Source organism: Bos grunniens, chromosome 24 (assembly GCF_055505025.1).
Source record: "Bos grunniens cultivar Pamir isolate PY7600 chromosome 24, Bosgru_T2T1.0, whole genome shotgun sequence".
NCBI classification, from domain to species: Eukaryota; Metazoa; Chordata; class Mammalia; order Artiodactyla; family Bovidae; genus Bos; species Bos grunniens.
The window spans coordinates 33,114,119-33,133,210 of NC_141188.1; the positions used below are offsets into that span (position 1 = coordinate 33,114,119).

General features: G+C 37.9%; 1 protein-coding gene across 7 annotated transcripts in view; it reads left to right on the top strand.

Moving 5' to 3' along the window:
• The window catches only part of ZNF521 (zinc finger protein 521), a 311,483-nt gene that overhangs the window by 159,154 nt on the left and 133,237 nt on the right, over window positions 1–19,092 (top strand). For 5 of the 7 annotated variants that reach the window (XM_086372915.1, XM_086372921.1, XM_086372916.1 and 2 more), the window contains one exon: window positions 10,640–10,724. In XM_086372915.1, coding sequence (XP_086229041.1) covers window positions 10,640–10,724 — 85 coding nt within the window. The remainder of the gene's footprint in view (window positions 1–10,639; window positions 10,725–19,092) is intronic. The other 2 variants (XM_086372918.1, XM_086372919.1) reach the window with 1 other exon arrangement.

Here is a 19,092-nt window from a genome sequence, read left to right on the forward strand (position 1 = left end):
TGAATGTGTTCTTTTCTCCTTGAGTTTAGGAATCAAGTTGCATAGCTCTTGGTTATTAAGCTCTTAGCATATGTCAGACATTCTGTAAAGTTTTATACAGTCTTTAATATCTAGACATTAACTACATCTGTAATGTCTTCCTTTTAACCAAAAACACACAATAGAAAATTGATCCTGGCATTTTAAAATTAATTATTTGGGTGAACTTTTCATCATTAGTAGCTTTCATTCCACTTTACTCATTTCCCCCCTCTCTGTTCAGTGACTTATTTTCACACAAATTCAGAATTACTTGGAAAATGACCAAACTAAATTAGTAAAATATCTGAAGTATTAAGTATCTGTGGAAAGCTGTAGGTACATTATTTTCACTCACGTATAATATCCACTTGCTTGCCAGCAAAATACTGCCGAATAAAAGTGCCACTCATCTTAAATATGTCTCATGTGTAATATATCTGTTCTTAGAATGGTAATGGGTATTGCTATAGTCCTTGAAAACAGCTTTTTTTTCCACGAGTGAGGTTGAATCTTTTTTACATGTTCTACAGGTCCTCCTCTTCCTTCCCACCCACAACCCTGTCACCAACTTGGGACATTCTTCATGCTATTAATTTCTGACATTTTATTTTATAAACATTTGTTTAACCCTTGATAACTGTGATACAATCTAAATTACTGCATTCTAGTTTAAGGGAGAATTTTTACCTTTTTCTTTGCTTGTTTGGCTGTGCTGGGTCTTCACTGCAGCAAGTGGGGCCAGCCTCTAGTTGCAGCGTGTGGGCTTCTCACTGTAGCGGCTTCTCTTGGTGCTGAGCACGGGCTCTAGGGCCTTCAGGCTTCAGTAGTTGTGGCTCTCAGGCTCCAGAGCACGGGTTCAATAGTTATGGCACCCAGGCTTATTTGCTCTGTGGCATGTGGGTTCTTCCTGGACCAGGGATTGAACCCATGTCTCCTGCATTGACAGGTGGATTCTTTACCAATGAGCCAGCAGGGAAGCCCTAAAGAAATTTCAGTGCAGTTTTCAAGTCCACATAAGAGTGAGAAATAATCTTTGACAAGCAACTTTGTTATGCCATACAGCTCATCAGGTATTCCATTCCATCCCCATAATAACCTGTCAAGTAAAGAGTAATAAAGGTAGTTCTATTTAATGCAGACATGCTACATGGTAGGCATGGTACTAAGCACTTTTATATAGTTCTTACTTGCTTCTCACATCAACTCTAAATGTGAGTTTTATTATTTTTAATTTACAGGGAAGGAAACTAAGACTTGGGGCCATTAAATGATTTGTCACACAGCGAAATGATAAAGCCACTGCATAGTAACTAATTGCAGAAAGAGGATCCTAAAGTTGCTTTCCTACTAAGACTGCTGAGTTTATTTGGAATGAGTATTTTATAGCATCATTGGGCACATCTTAATTTCAGGGGGTTCCGACTGAGTTTGAGACTAATTCTTCCATGATAGCCACCACCAAAGTTTGGAATGGTGACATAGACAGGCTGTGAAATGTCCTTGAAAGATAGTTCTGTAACTTCATGCTTTGATGCTCAGACCACATACAATGATAGACAAAATATAAAGGGAGAAAACCAAATGGATTTAGTCAAGTTCAAAACAATTATCTACCTTTGAGATCTGAGAACCAAATTTAAAAACCAAGCAGTTATCCGGGTTAAAGCCAGAGGGTCTGCTGAACTCCATTCCTGAAATGAGAAGGTTAATTAGGGTTCTTGTTACCTATGGGACAAAGCCACACCTGCTACTTTTTTAGAGCAGGGCTTGGGGAGAAAATTCATTGTTCATGACAAGGAAACTAGAAGAACTGTTCTATTGTTGATCAGTGTGTGAATCTCGGGCTTCTGAGCTGGAGAATTAAAGGGGCAGAAAGAGAGATACAGTTTGTGACTTAAAACTGAATTAGCCGTATGCTGGCCCTGTCACACCCCTGTAGCACAACAGATACACAGGAAATGCCCCTGTGTGACCTAGCCTGGTCTGGTAGCCTGGATGGCCAAGTAGAAGCAATGGCAAATCTACTAGAAAGGGAGGAATGAGCACATAAAAAAATCTTTCACTGCAAATGGGCTTTGAACCAAGATTCCAAAATATGTGAGTGATTCATTAGATTCATGTAGTAAAGCAGACAAACAAATAAAACCCAACTGCTATGAGACCAAGATTCTACTCCAGAAGAAATTAATTATATGGAACAGTCTGACAAAGACTTTGAAATAAGTACGTTTCGGAGCTCAGAAAGATAAACAAAAGTATGATTTTCACTCAAAAGAGTGACAAATTTTGGAGCAAATCCAAGTAGAATTTTTTTTTAAAGAGCACTTGTGTTTAAAATTAGAAATGTTAGAAATGACAAATGTTAATCGAAATAAAAGCTCTTGCAGACGGGATAAACTCTAGACTGAGTACCAGTGAAGAGAGAGCCAATGGTTAGAGAAAGTACAGAGAAAATCACATAGATCGGAATAAGAAGACAGCCGATATGCATGAAAAAATAGTTAAGATACTTGCAGGATAGACTGGGAGGCTGCAGATCTATGTCTACCAGGACTGCCAGTGGAAGTGAAAGGAGAATCTGTGAGAGATACGTAAAAACTGAAGAAATGATCAATAAAAAATTTTAGGATTGGAGACACACCTGAATGCTCAGGTTGAAATTGTTCTTTCAGTGTTGAGCAGGACAGATAAGTATACAGTTGAAAATATGACAATAAAACTTCAAGTCAATGAACACAAAAGAAAATCTTGGGAACTTTGAGGAGCCAGTTCTGTTCCATCGACCTTGGTCAAGAGTCTGGGACTAGTAAAAACTGGCTAGAAATGGTTCACTGAGTGTCATCAGCAAGTCTCATGCCATCATTGGCACTGTCAGGGACCAAAGCACAAAGCTCAGCTGGTAAAGAATCCACCTGCAATGCAGGAGACCCCGGTTGGATTCCTGGGTTTGGCAGATCCGCTGGAGAAGGGATAGGCTACCCTCTCCAGTATTCTTCGGCTTCCCTGGTGGCTCAGCTGGTAAGAAATCTGCCTGCAGTGTGGGAGACCAGGGTTCGATCCTTGGGTTAGGAAGATCCCCTGGAGAAGGGAAAGGCTACTCACTCCAGTATTCTGGCCTCAAGAACCCCATGGACTGTAGAGTCAGACACAACTGAGCCACTTTCACTTTCAAAGCACTAAACAATTCTAAGGAGAACTTTCTTTCAAAATGTATCTAAAATGCAATTTTAAAACTGCCTGCAAATGATCAGAGTTTCAGTTCAGTTCAGTCATTCAGTCATGTGCAACTCTTTGTGACTCCATGGACTGCAGTATGCCAGGCTTCCCTGTCCATCACCAACTCCCGGAGCCTACTCAAACTCATGTCCATCATGTAGGTGATGCCATCCAACCATCTCATCCTCTGTCGTCCCCTTCTCCTCCCGCCTTCAACCTCTCCAGCATCAGGGTCTTTTCAAATGAGTCAGTTCTTCACATCAGGTGGCCGAAGTATTTGGAGTTTCAGCTTCAACATCAATCCTTCCAATGAATATTCAGGACTGATTTCCTTTAGGATGGACTGGTAGGATCTCCTTGCAGTCTAAGAGACTCTCAAGAGTCTTCTCCAACACCACAATTCAAAAACATCAATTCTTTGGCACTCAGCTTTCTTTATAGCCCAACTCTCACATCCATACATGACTACTGGAAAAACCATAGCCTTGACTAGACAGACCTTTTTTGGCAAAGTAATGTCTCTGTATTCTAATATGCTATCTAGGTTGGTCATAACTTTTCTTCCAAGGAGCAAGCGTCTTTTAATTTCATGGCTGCAGTCACCATCTGCAGTGATTTTGCTGCTGCTGCTGCTGCTAAGTCACTTCAGTCATGTCCAGCTCTGTGTGACCCCATAGATGGCAGCCCACCAGACTCCCCCGTCCCTGGGATTTTGGAGCCCCCCAAAATAAAGTCTGCCACTGTTCCCTCTGTTTTCCCATCTATTTGCCATGAAGTGATGGGACCAGATGCCATGATCTTAGTTTGGTTCAGGGATCATGATGATCATGCCATGATAATGTCAGAGATTAAACTGTGTTAAAACCCAGTGGGTGGGAGCCAGGGTAAGAATTTTGTCCTTGGTTATGGTATTCACAGTCTTCATGAGTTGTCATTTAATCTGTGAATGAGCGTAATAATCCCTCCTTTATTTTCACAGTTTTGTTGCTAGTGATTTTCACCCGTAAGAGTTTTTACAGGTTGTAAAACATGATTCAATTTTGAATGCATGCATGCTAAGTCACTTCAGTTGTGTCTGACTCTTTGAGACCCTATGGACCATAGCCCGCCAGGCTCCTCTGTCCATGGTATTCTGCAGGCAAGAATATTGGAGTGGGTTGCCATACCCTCCTCCAGGGATCTTCCCAACCCAGAGATTGAACCCATGTCCCTTATGTCTTCTGCATTGGAGGCTGGTTCTTTACCATTAGCACCACCTGGGAAGCTTATAATTCAATTGTAAGAAATTACTACTTTACTACAGAAATGATTATCAACAATGGTTCTTGCCTCTTAGTATTTATATGTTAGATTTGTTTAAAAAAAAAAAAAAAACAGAAAAATCCCTCCAAACAATACAAAAATGTTCACAAAGCTATTTGTAACAACTAAGCACAAATTATTTTTAGTGTGTGCCACGTGTAGGAATATAAAGTGAACAGTGGGGATGAGGTTTAATGTTGATAGAACTACATATTATGAATTACCCTATACATTTATTCCTGCTTGTTATTATGAAAATGCTCACACATGCACCTAGATTTAGTAATTGTTGACATTTAGTCATATTTATCTATATGTGGCCATATATGCTCTTTTTCTGGATCTATTGAAAGTAAATTGCAAACATCATGCCATTTCATGTCTAAACATTCAGTTTGCATCTCTTAATAAAAAGGACATTCACCCATATAATCATAATACCATTAGTACATGGAGAAAGTTAACATAGTAATCCCCCAATATTGTCTAATAACCAGCTGAGATTCATATTTCCTCAATTTCCCCCCAAATCTTTATATATGTTTTCAACCTAAATAAGAAACTACACATTGCATTCACCTTGAACTACATTTATTGCTGTCACTTTTCTCTGTTTTATTTGAGAACAGTCTTTCCAGTTTTGTTCTCCCTTACACATTAACTTCTTGAAGATAACTGGCCTAGTGTATTTTTTGTTTTGAAGACTGTTCTGGATTTGCATAAATTTTTTTCTGCAAAGAAACACTTGTTCCTCTCTCCCTGCATTTCCTGAAAATTGGATATTTCATCTAATGGCTTAATTAGATTCATGTAGGGGCTTCCCAAGTGGCTCTAGTGGTAAAGAACCTACCTGCCAATGCACGAGATGTGAGAGACGTGGGTTCGATCCCTGAATCAGGAAGATCCCCTGGAGGAGGGCATGGCAACCCACTCCAGTGTTCTTGCCTGGAGAATCCCATGGGCAGAGGAGCCTGGTGGGCTATGATCAATAGCGTCTCAAAGAGTCAGACAGGACTGAAGTGATTTAGCACACGCACATATGTTTTAGATAGGAATACTTTATTATGATGTATTATACTTCATATTGTATCACATTGAGAGAGACGTAACGTCCACTATTTGTAGTTGTAAGCTAACTAGTTTGATTATAGAGAGTACCACCAGATAAGTCACTGTGAAGGGACATACCCCTTTCTGTTTGCTGTTGTCAAAGGATGAGAAATGTGTCTCTCAGAAAAACCTTTCTCCTCAAGATTTTAGCATCCATTAATGAGCTTCCCTGGTGGCTCAGACAGTAAAGAGTCTGCCTGCAATGCAGGAGACCTGGGTTTTGATCCCTGGTTCAGAAAGATTCCCTAGAGAAGGGAATGGCAGCTCACTCCAATATTCTTGTCTGGGGAAATCCGATGGACAGGGGAGCCTGGTGGGCTATAGTCCATGGGTCGCCAAGAGTCAGACACAACTGAGCCACTAACACTCTAATAATTATCCTGGACCATTTTATTGGCATTGCAAAATAGTGGATTTCTAATTTTGTCATCTCTTACTGTCAGCCTTTGGGAAAGAAAAGCTTTCCCTCATCAAAAAAGCATGAACTACACTTCCTCCTAAAAAATCATGATGCTTCTGTGACTTTATTGTCAATTTTCAGAACAAGAGATTTGTGTAAGTGTCTCTTCAATGGCAGCAGCTGAGATTTTTTTTTCCTTTTGTTTTGGAGGATTACTATGGATTCATTGATGGTTTTTAATACTTAGTGTTTTGTTTTAAAAAAATCAAAGCAATTACAACAACAAAGTATAATTTTTTTTTAATTTGATGAGGCTAAATGTGAAGCCTAAGTCCTAATGGAATATAGATTGAATGGGGAGGGAGGTTAATCAGAATAATGTGTTTTTTTTTAAGTATACATTATTAGAGATCCTAATCATTTTTTTTTAATTTATGAGATGCTCTTTTCTCAAAGTCTCTGAGTACCTTAACCAGAGTATCACTGAAAACAAGAATGTCAAAAAGGCACATTTAAATTGTTCTCAAAATCAATCAAAAATAATGAGGTGCTGGGAAAAAGTTGTATCCTTGATAATTACATCTATCAGTATCAGAAAACAAAAGAGAACAATCAGGAGATGACAACTCCACTCCCAAGTAGCACATTAAAAAAAGGCTAATGAAAAAAAAGTCTCTTTTAAAAATTGTACTGAATTAGCATTTCAAGTAAATTGACAACTTAAGCGTTGATAAAGGCCAATCTGGAGACCAAACAATGGAAGTTCTGTTTCTACTTTTATCTGCTTTTAAAAGAAACGATCTCACTTGACTTTCTTTAGTTGTCCTCTATATAGATGGAAGTGTTAGTCACCCAGTGATGTCTGACTCTTTTGAGACCCTATGGACTATAGCCCACCAGGCTCCTGTGTCCATAGAATTCTCCAGGCAAGAATACTGGAGTGGAATTCTATTTTCTTCTTCCCGACCCAGGGATTGAACCCAGGTCCCCCGCATTGCAGGCAGATTCTGTACCGTCTGAGCCACGAGGGAAGCCCGTATAGATGGAAGCATTTGTCCTACTGGAGAAAACAGTCCTTCTTTACTTTTCAGGGGTCAGGGAGTCCCTGGAGGATTGTGCTTGATTTAGAGCTCTATTTATTGAAAAACTGACGTGGAAGAAAATAACAAGGCTGGTGAAAGTTGCTTAAAGCATTTCTTAAACCAAACCTCTATTTTCAGTCTGCAAAGGGGTTCCTGTAACTGTGACTTTTGACAAGAAATTCAACTTGGTCTTTATAGCTGCAGAGCCTGAACTTAGGACCATCGAGTCAAAGTAGCAGAAAAGTCGGTTTGGGCTGAGAACGAGGAAGAATTCTTTCATAAACTCAGCTGTACAGAGCTGCAGTGGCTTTACCTCCAAGGGCATGAGCCAACACTTCCAGAGGTTACAGTCACTTTACTTACAGAGAGTATAAAGGCAGGGGTCTCTCAAATATTTTGCTATAATTATAATTATATATTTTATAATTATAATAAGGAATATAAGTCTATGATTATAAAAAGGAATAAGAGTCTATAATTATAATAAGGAATGTTTTAAAGGTCATTTTTAAATTAGTTTAAAAATTTGAGGGTAAAAATGAATTTTACTTTTTAGTGGTCTGTATAGGCTATTTTTTATGTCTGTTATTTTTAAGTAGATTTTATTATTTTTTCAACTTCTTATTTTATATGGGAGTATAGGTGATTAACACTGGTGTGTTAATTTAACATGTACAGCAAAGTAATTCAGTTATTCATATACACATATCTATTCTTTTTCAAATTCTTTTCCAATTTAGGTTGTTGCATTATATCGAGCAGAGTTACCTGTGCTGTTACAGTAGGTCTTATTAGTTATCCATTTTAAACATAGCACTGTGTGCATGTCAATCCCAAACCAAGGGGAAAAAAAAGAATTTTATACAAAAGCTTTAAAAAGAAAACCACAGCACATCCAAATTTGTGTATCACTGCTTTTTATTTAGGAGATATGAGATGTATGACAAGATGAAGTTTAAGTTATAGCATTTTAAGACCATGTTTTTGATCACATTAAATTCTTAACTCCACCTAGTCCCAAATTTAGGAGCTTGTACATCAGAATATGACTCTCTTAATAAGAATATAAAGTAACAGTTTAGATATTGTCTTCAGAGTAGAATTAGTATTTGAATTATCAGTAGTAGCGACAAAAGCATTTTCTTTCAATGATAAAGAAAACTGGGATACATAGATCTTCCAATGTGTCAGTTCATTTTGAAGGCAGTAGTAAGTGCTGGTATTTTATTATTTGGGCTTGTCAAGTGATTTCATTCTTTATTATTAGACCAAGAGAAAAAAAAGCCCTCGTATATCCCACCAACATATTCATCAGTCATCATTTTTGGAGACGGTTTTCGACATATTGTATGTTTTACTGTGCTAACAAGAGAAAAGACTAGCCATTAAGTTTATGTTTCTTTGTTTTTCAGCAAGGTCACATATCAGGAATGATGCTGGAAGTATGCTAATAAACAATATATAATGTAGGTCATCTGGGAGTAAGAAATATTTTCTAACTAGTTCTAAAGGGAAATATTGTTAAAAAAGGGAGCGATGTTATTTACACAACACATGTTGCTCTATATGTCACCATCAAAAGCATCTTGTAAACAGCTCAGTGCAGTAAATCTTCCTTGGTGATTGTCAGGGTTTTTCAAGTCCGTGTTAAATTTAGACCCAGCGCACTCAATTCACAACATGCCTAATGTACAAAGCCTGTTAGATTATGTAGAAAGCTTCTGCTGGAAATCAGCCTGCACTTCTGTGTCGTTCAAGGAATACCATCCTCTGACGCAGAAGCAAATACTATGTTAAGAGAAAATAATTAAAACTTTACATTAAAAACATTTATCATTTTAACTGCTAATAAAAGGATGCTACTGTTTTGGTTTTTTTTTTTTTGCTTAAATTTGATTTTGTTGAGTTCTTTAAAATTAATTGCAGTTGACAGGCTGATATTTTCTATTGCTACCATTAGTAAAGCAATTTTATATGACTGCTGATGAAGTGGTAATTCTGTTAGAACGCCTTAACAAACTGTCATTGATGTGATTTTACAAATGTCATTTTCTCACTTTCGGGAGAGTTTCAAATGGATATTTCATAATGCTTTATTTTTGTTTTCCAAGGTGGTTTTTAGTTGTAACTATCAAGTTTCATTATAAAGGCAATTATATAACTGTGTTCTGGAAGACTTAAAAGCAATACTTTACTTATTGAATTCGTCTAATATGTACTAAGCCGTATAGGGGACACAGAGATAAAGATGAGAAATCGTAAAGGCTGCCTTTATCAAAGAGCCCTACTTTTAGAATTGAGAATTTATTTCCTGAAGAGTGTCATACTGAATGAAGTAAGTCAGATAGAGAAGGAGAAATATCATATGACATCCCTTTTAGGTGGAATCTAAAAAGAAATTATACAAATGAACTTACAAAACAGAAAGAGACTCACATTTACAGCTCAGCGCAGTAAATCCTCCTTGGTGATTGTCAGGGTTTTTCTTAAGAAACAAACTTATGGTTGTCAGGAGGAAGAGACAGTTGGGGACTTCAGGAAGGTCATGTACACATTGCTATATTTAAAATGGATAACCAACAAAGACCTACTGTATAGCACATGGAACTCTGATCAATGTTATGTGCCAGCCTAGATGGGAGGGGGGATTTGGGGGAGCATGGATGCATATATATGTATGACTGAGTCCCTTCACTGATCACCTAAAACAACCACAACATTGTTAATCGGCTGTACCCCAATATAAAACAGAAAGTTTAAAGTTTGGGGGAAGAAGAGAGAACTTATTTCTATTACCAGCTGTAAGGCACTGTGACATTAGGCACATTATTCTATTTCCCTGGACCTCAGTTTCTTTATTTATGATACAAGAATTGTAATACTGTTCTGTCTATTCACAAGACTTTTGTGTAGTGATGAAACGGTGTTAGAATGTTCGATATGACATGATTTCTTTATAGGAGATAAGTATTTAAATGCTAGTGTTCAGCAACTTCTGAAACATCATCTAAATTTCATACTTCAGCTAAAAATTATCGTCTCTAAATCTCCTAGCTAGATTTTGTGAATCTTCACTTACTGGCTGTTTTGTATGGGTATCTCGAAGCAACCCTGCAGTTATGTTGTTCAGAATGAAAGTGTGCCTGATCATCAAAGACACAGGTTTCTGAAACTCAGCCACGCTTTACATGTATTTTCAATACCAACTTCTGTTTTTATAATGTAGGAATCTTTAAACATGTATTGTACTGTAATTATGTGTCTTCATTTCTTCCAACTGTTTGCAACGAAAAACATAATGTTCGGATCAAGCCATGGGTCATAGTAGGGAACTCACAGAATTTTGCCCAAGTAGCCCTACAGACATTTATTTAACAACATATATAAGACCATGGTCTCAGGAAAATTCTGTGACCAGGTAGGGTTGGTTTTTTTGTTGTTGTTTTTTTAAGAAAAAAATTAAAAGATGCATGTGTCTAAGTAATTCTGTTTGTACTTGTTTTCTCAGAAGAAGACCTATCAGTGCATCAAGTGTCAGATGGTTTTCTACAATGAATGGGATATTCAGGTGCACGTTGCAAATCACATGATTGGTAAGTGACACTCCAAAGCTTCTTACAGATAGATTTTCCTCTTCCTTGTGTACATCAATGCCTATATAATTAAACAGAGTTAAAGATGAATTAATTGTTCAGCCATCAATCATTTACCTAGGCATGATTGATTTTTTTATTACTATTATTAGGCCTGATAAGGCATTAGCACATTTTATTTTCTGCAAGGGCTAGTTTAGACTTCTGCAGAGGATTATATATCTACTGCCAGTCAAAACACAGGTGATTAACAAATTAAACTTCTAATCATTTTTGCATTATTGAAAACTAACAGGAATGGTTAATGAACTGGATGTTAGCTTTCCATAGAGTTTTAGACAGGTTTTAATTTCAGAAGTTATTATGGTAATGGCACTGCTGTGTGTTGCTTAAGCATCTTTGTATCCAAATCTAAAGTGGTGAGTTTTTGTGATAGGGAAACATAAATAATTTAAATTGCCATAAAATAATTTTATATGTATGGTTTCAACAGCCTGGAAATAATCATGATCGTAAAGATCATGTAAAGAATTCAGTCATCATTTTTTATTCCCCACCAAATTTTATGCAGATTTTTATAAAAGCAGTTCGGGTAAAGATCTCTAAGGTAACTCTAAGCCTGTGTTTTCAGGGATTTTGCATTTTTTACATGGGCTAGAGCTAAAAGGATAATTTTTTCACTTACTCTTATTGTCCCATTATCCCTTAATTCCTCTGGGGTTACCTCCTATGTTTTAATTTGATAAGCACTTAGTAATAACACTAAGAATTTTACCAGTCAATTAAACTTTATCAAGCAGATCTTTTTCTACTAGTAAAATGACAGTTGCTATTACTTTATACTATTTTTGTCCCTCATTTGTGTTTTTACATGATGTGAGTTTTTTTTTAATTTCATACTGCTTTCATGGTATTTTATAATATCATAAATTATTGTGATATGGTATTTCAAAAGTCTGATCAACCTCATGCTCTCCGTCTATCAAATTCTAAGAAAGGAAAGAAAATTCAGCATTTTAGACTCTGAACTCCTTTTCAGGGATAAACAAGTTTTATCACACACCTAATCAGCTGTATTCTAAGAGGGTGCAGTAGAAAGGTTGCTCCAAAAATAACGAAATTTCTAATGACTTTGTAGCTATTAATGAAGATGAAGTCAAAAGTATGTTGGAAACTTTATTAATAGGTTTTCAGTAGGATTTGCTTTATAGTTTTCAAATGATGGTCTTTAGCAGGATTGTAGTTTACAAAAGACTAAGCGTTTAATTATACAATATACAGCTTATACCTAACGGCTAAAATATTGGTTACTTTTTATCTATATTTTCCAGATATAAGTACTAATATTATTAGTAATTTTCTTCCACATTAAATGGAAATACTCTTAAAAGTGCCAGAATAACATTGACAGTTTTACTGAGTGTTCAGAAGATAATGAGAACATGTAAGAGAGACTGAAATGTTTCTTATGTTTTCCTTTCTATTTTGGATTCCAAAAAATACTCTATGTAAACTTTCAAAATGGACTGGCATGGGGGGAAACACATGGGTTAGAAAAAATGAATTCTTCTTTCCAAATATGAGTGTTAATATTTTCCATCCCTTTATTTCTTGAGTAGAGCTTACTGGTGGCAGTCAGTCATGATTCTGCATTAGGCCACAGTTTTACAAGGGTGTTAGTGAAAATATTTTTTGGAACTTTGCAGCTTATGGAAAACTTAGTGAAACATTGTGCTTCTGATTAGTTTTATTCTTTGTAAACTTGTTTTTGGTTCTGGATTTATTATTTATCCCAGGGCCCAGCTGAACAAATGGAATATATTTTCAACACATTATTAATGTTCTTTTGCCAAGTAGAATCTGAATGGAATGCTGAGCATGAGAAGAATTTTTTATTTTAGTATCATTTGTCCAAAATGTTCATTGGTTTGGCCTGGTCCTTTTTTAAAATTGCTTTATACCTTTCATTTGGTATTTCCCTTAATATTCCTTGCATCATTAGTGCTTTCCCAAAGCTTCCCCGCCTCTACCTTATGGTGGATTAATATGACACTCACCTCCTCTTGGGATCTGAACGTTTAACAATTCACCTTCCATCAGAGAAGAAAATTCGATTCCTTTTCACAGAGGGCCTAGGTAGTTAATATTCACGCTATTTTTTAATAATAAAATATGTAATTCTCTTACACTTGAGACCTAAACAAAAGAATAGTAGCCATTTAATTGTTATATCTGTTGACCATGTATCCAAGTCCTTATATTTCTTCCTCTCTGCATTGTTAGTATCTAGAGAGAGAGAATGTGTACCGGGAGGATGTCACAAAGGCTAAGATATCCCTTTTTAAAATCCCAGTGTGATGCTTAGTTTTTCAAATGAGGCAGGCAGCATGATTCTGTTGGCTAAAATACCTCCATCGAGGGTAGGTATTTTTAGGTTGTGTATCTGTATATCTTTTTTTGTCTAATCAAAAAATAATCTCAACTGGATATTTAGCAAGGAAGAGGGATTAGAGGCTATCTGAAAAGCCTCTTACTCTTTTTGTTAAGAGGGCCTATAGTGTTTTTACAGATTTTGTTTTCCATTTCAATCAGTCTGGAGGAGAAATTATGTCACCTGATGGAAAACAGGGTGTGCAGATGACCCAATGAGGTGTGACTTTAAAGTCCTTCTTTGACCAAGTCATTTGCATTTGCTTCCACGTAGCACACATGTTTTAATGCAGTTTCAATGTCAGGGAACCTCCACGCTTCTTTCTGGATGTGCTGGTCTCAGACTATTGGCCAGGGACATTTGTGAAAGGAAACCCATCAGTGTTTCTACCAGGTATACACTGGAGATGCTGTACCGAAGTGCCATTTTGCAGTGAGGTGTGGACACGTGCTTTGAGTTGCAGGAATAATTACTCAATAAACATGCATTTGGGATTTGACTTATGTCTATTAAGGAAAAAAGAAAACCTCACTCTCGATCGCATTTTGACACAGTTTCAATAAGAAATCAGACCAACGACTATTTAGAGGTTTCTCTTCTTTAAACACACACACATACACCACCCCCCCACCACCACCTCCCCCCCCCCACGCCCCGCCCCCGCCAAGAGCTACAAAATACGTTAACAGCTTTCCTGGGGGAAAGATTTCCCTCTTTTAAAGTCTGCACAGATGAAAATTTTTTCTTGTCTTCCTTTGTTTCTTTCCCATAGTTTACTCTGGTTTTTGACCTGAGAATGCAGAAAGAAGCCATTGTGTACTGTGTCCTTTAATTCATTATTCACTCGTCTCCTTCTATCAGCACAATAAATATTTATTGCTTTCTCCCCTTTGATATTTCTATTATTATTATTATTATTTCGTATGGATTAGCACAGATAGTGATGAGACCAGAGAATGTAAATGTGTTTCACCCAGCAAAGGGATTGCCTCATATAAAATTATGAGGCTCAACAGCAGTAGAGTAAATTTGTAAGTGCTCTGAATAAAGGGCTGTTAGGCATGCGATAATATAAAGAGATGACATTGCCAAGAACTATTTATGAGAAGCTTAATTTTTTTCACTCTGATAATTCTTGACCAATAATTACCAGCCTCTAATTATCTATTTTAGTTCGAAAGAAATTTCTATCACTACGGAGGTTGGCATTGCAACTAGCGCATAAATCCCCAAAGAGACCAATGTGTTCCAAACAGCCAGAAACAACTGTCTCATGAAACAGAGTGAGCAAATTGCGAGCGGCTGGTGGTAGACAACCAGCAGCAAGCTCACCATCGAAGGCCAGTCAGCTTGACAAAGAACTGATCAAAGGGGAGAAATACCATTATCCTTGGAATTGATTGCTACGGTCATAGCCTTTGGAGGACAAATGGCCAGGGTATAGCATAACCATTTCCAGCCCTTGCTTTCAAAGTTCTTGGATGAAGAATATGAAGGGAATGAGCATAAACCATTTACCTAAGAATTATTTAAAATTGGCACAGAAATGATTACTTAAGTTTATTTTTTGTATGATCAGAAAGACCAGTTGGAATAGAAAAATTGTAGCTAAGGTGGCAGAGAATACTCTTGTGGAAAAAAAAAGGGGGGAAATCAACAAATAGTCAGTAACAGATGTGTCCCAGATGGGTCAGGGTGACACTTGGTGCATTGGAAGCAGTAAATGTATTTATCTCTTAGTGAAGCAAAACTAGAATTAGGGACTATAAACGACAGCTAATATAAAAACGTGGATGCATAGATATTGACTATTTTTATTCAGATCTCTAATACTCCATGCTTTATGAATAGTTACAATTTTTAAATATCAAGGAAAGGATTCAAGCTTTCTGTAGTGCACGCAGGACAATACCCACCTTATGTATTTTGTTCCATGTGATATAAATCACTGATATTAAGGCAGAAAAAATGTATGTACAGTGTGCTGAGATTTCTGTCTGTGCTTGTGGCAAGTGACATTCATATATTCTGAAATTTGCTTGATGCCCAAGGTCACAAATGGCATCCTTTTCCTTCTGTTTCTTTAGTAGATGGTGTACTATGTGACTAATCTTCATTAGTTTTGTGATATTCAACATCACTTCTGAAACATTCCAGCCTGAGTGCTCTTGCTTTAGAATAGACTAAAACCAATATTTTGAGGTTTGTAGTGGTTTGGGATTTTATGTGTCTGAAGGGGAAATATCCAAAGATATGTATCTCTGCATAGGAAGATTAAGAGCCATGTTGCTCTTTAAATGCTCAGCTCTCATTGGCTGCTTTTTAAAAAACATGATTATGGTGGATCTACAACAATGCGTATATGGGTCGGTGTTTATATATGTGTGTCTACCTGCACTATCCTAAGAGCTCAAAGTCCATAAGTTCTCTGGAGTTTACATGAGTTCTAAATGAGAAGACTATTGAATTTTTTTAAGTCATCTTCAGTTGATTGCTTACAAAACTCAGGGAATTAAGAAATAAGCATTTGGTGTTAAATATGTTGAAATACTGGCTAATTTCATCAAGAGCTGGATTAAAAAAGATGAAATCTGGGCAGTTTAATGGTAACAGAAAGCTACCCTCATGTGGGCAATGCTGGCTTATTTGAAAAGCCCATAAAGGGTTTCTACATGGACCATACAAAAGGGATACTTTCTCTTTAATAGCCATCTGTACAGGAGAGATGAGAAGTGGGCCAGGTCATCTCTCCTCAGCTGTCATGATATTAACGTAGGTAATGGAGCAAGCTCGGCATTCTGCTGGGTGTTGTTTTTCATAGATGTTCATCGATTTACACAGATAATTCTATTTATTTCTTCGAGTTGGTCCAAGTGAGCCCGGCAGAATAACAAACACCAAAGCATTTCAAATGACTTTATCTTTGTTTGCCACGTAACTTTTGTCTAAAAAAATGGTGTCACACCTACTGTGCAGATGGCGGCATGATTTGTAAACCAGCCAAAACATTTAAACAAATGTGTGATCTGGGGATAGATTTAAATAAAGGATAAAATGGAGTGTGGGCCACAAATTCTAATAATCAGATGATTTTAAGTTGTGTGCAGTGTGGAGTGATGGTCACAGCGATGGCAAAGAAAGCTTGCCAGTGACAGCAAGGTGCCTCGCAGCTCTCCACACGGCGCCTGTGGCCCGGCAGGCCTCAGTTTGAGAACCGCACATTTGCCGTACAGCTGGCAGCTCTGTATGGGGACATCAGATAAAACTTATGTAAAATGAAGTGTTATTGCTTCGTATGAAATCGTTCAGAGAGGGAATCCGCAGACAGTAACTGAAAACAGAATTCATGGTACCAATGAAGCAGACTGTAAATATGAAGAGGGTTTAATTATCTGCGCAATTTAACAAAAATTCAAGATATATTCAGAAAGGACATACACAGGCATAAATAGAACGCAGCTACACCGTTGAACAAGTGCAAAGTGGGGACACAGGAAATGACCAAGCTTCTCATACCATCAGCCTTCCTAAAAACAAAGACAGTTTAATACAAAATCAAAAAGACCTTAAAAAAATTTTTTTTTGGAATAAGATCCAGTTTTCAAGAGCTCATCTTGATTCTTTGGATTCTTATTTCTGAACCCACTTTTCAAGAAATCTTTGAGGCCTCTCTCTTATGTCAGTGTTAAGCTATTAAAAGACACATCAGAACGTTAACCCTTGTTTTGTGTTTTAGCCTGCATCTAGCAGCTTTAATTTACAAGAGTGAAAAATACTGGTGGTTAGTGGAGTTTCTAACTTACAAGCCCTTAAGAAAGCTTCTCAGACATTTCTCGTCATGTTCATTTTCCCTGAGGCTGGGGGTTTTCACTAAGCCCACCGACAGATGAAATATGCAGTTTCTTGTTCCTTTTTAGAACACATGGTCCTAAAAGAGACCTCATAAGAATGTTGTTCCCAAGCAGAATTATGGAGATGCCAGCCTGCCTTCCTAGGCTCTGTACAGAGACACTGGGCAGGGTCTGTGCCAGATGGAAAGTTCTGTGTGACTGTCTGAGACATGCTGGTGGGGCTCCTGGCTCTAGTTTTGTCCTCTCCTTTGACTTCCCTGGAGGCTCAGGTGGTAAAGAATCTGCAGGCGATGCAGAAGTCCCAGGTTCGATCCCTGGGTCGGGAAGATCCCCTGGAGAAGGGAATGGCAACCCACTCCAGTATTCTTGCCTGGGAAATCCCATGGACAGAGGAGCCTGGCGGGCTACAGTCCATGGGGTCACAAAGAGTCAGACACGACTGAGTGACTAACACACTTTGACTTGCTGGAGAATATGCCACAGGGCATACCAGTCCACTCTCCATTAGAATGTTGATTATCAAATAGAGGTGATTGTCTGCTTCTGCATGAAGTTTGCAAAACATTTCTGAATGGAAGGCGGGTACAGTCATCCACCAAAGATAAATAGAGGGATCCTACATACACACACTCACACACACACACACACAGGCCCAGATATGCATAAGCATTGTGACCTAATTCCGCAGGATCAGTTCAGACGCATAAAGAGAAAAGGTAGCTGATGACCTATTTCCATAGGTGATTTCCTGGTCACGGGGCCATTCCTAGCAAGTAAACAAAGGAATGTGGAGAGTGGGTGTTGAACTTGAGTGGCTCATATTGTTGCATTTGGTGAGCTGATGAGCTTCCTAGGTCACCTTTAGAATTATGCCGATGACAGCAGCAGCTACCTGCCAAGATTGCAAGGTATCTCACAGCTCTCAGAATGGCGCCTGTGGCCCGGTAGGCCTCAGTTGGAGGGTACACATTTGCTGTACAGCTGGCGGCTCTGTATGGGGCAGCCGTGTGGGCTGTTAGGGAGCTGGAAAGGAGACAAGCATGAAATTTCTTCTAACCCCAACTCTGTTTTTCTGTACTGTTGGCTGCTTCTCAGTTCCTTGACAAAAAAAAAAAAGAAAAGCAATCAGGCACCCTTTAATCCGCCTGTGATTACCACTGGTATAAAAAGAGAAGCATAATGAGGAAAAATGCCTCGTTTTGTTGCCTTCAAAAGCCAACAAATTGGAGTTAACTTGACAGGAAGTGGCTTAATAATTAGATTATTTATTTATTCCTGACACATATCCCCCTGTTACTAGTCTCAGGAGACCCTGTAGATGGTACGATTTTCAAGCTGCCATTACTTCGCTGTCTTCTGTGAACAAAGAAGCTACTGTCTATCAGTCAATTAAATGCACTCTTTAAGCGGAGGCTGCGAAGTCCTCAATGGAGAGAGCCCTGGGACGCTGTGGCTGATGATTCTTTTCTCTGTACTGTACATCACACTCTCAACTACAGTCCCCACAGAGATGGAATAAAGTCAGGCATTAAAATATCACTTGTTGATTTGTTTGCTAATGAAGAGCCATTGAAATGTTTGTGTATTTCTATGGCAAAATTGTTGATAAAAGGGCCCACTTGCCTGTGTATCTTAGTTCATCCGCCGTGAGTCCTTATTTAACAACTATTAAAATTAAATTCAACCCACAACAGAAGTAAAAAGAAAACTCTGAGATGACAGTTTTCTTACGAGGTTCATCACGTCAAGTGACTCAAGGCAGGGAAAATGGAGAGACGGCATTATTTCAGTCCCTGACTTACATTGCATTCAGCCAAACACCTTATTTTCTCGGATGTAAAAATGTGTAAGTCTTTTTTTCAGAGAATCTGGGAGCCACAGTTTTACATAGGAAAAGATATGAGAATCTGTTTGTGAGAATAATGTCCCGAGAAGATTTTTTAAAGGTGAATGGCGTTTTGGTAGCCATTTCTCTAACTCAGTGAAATAGGTGCAGAAGATTTTCTGGGAAGCTTAGTAGGGGGTTTTATAACCACTGACTTCCCTTCTCTCTATGGTTCTCCTCCTGTTTTCTTTCTTCTTCTTC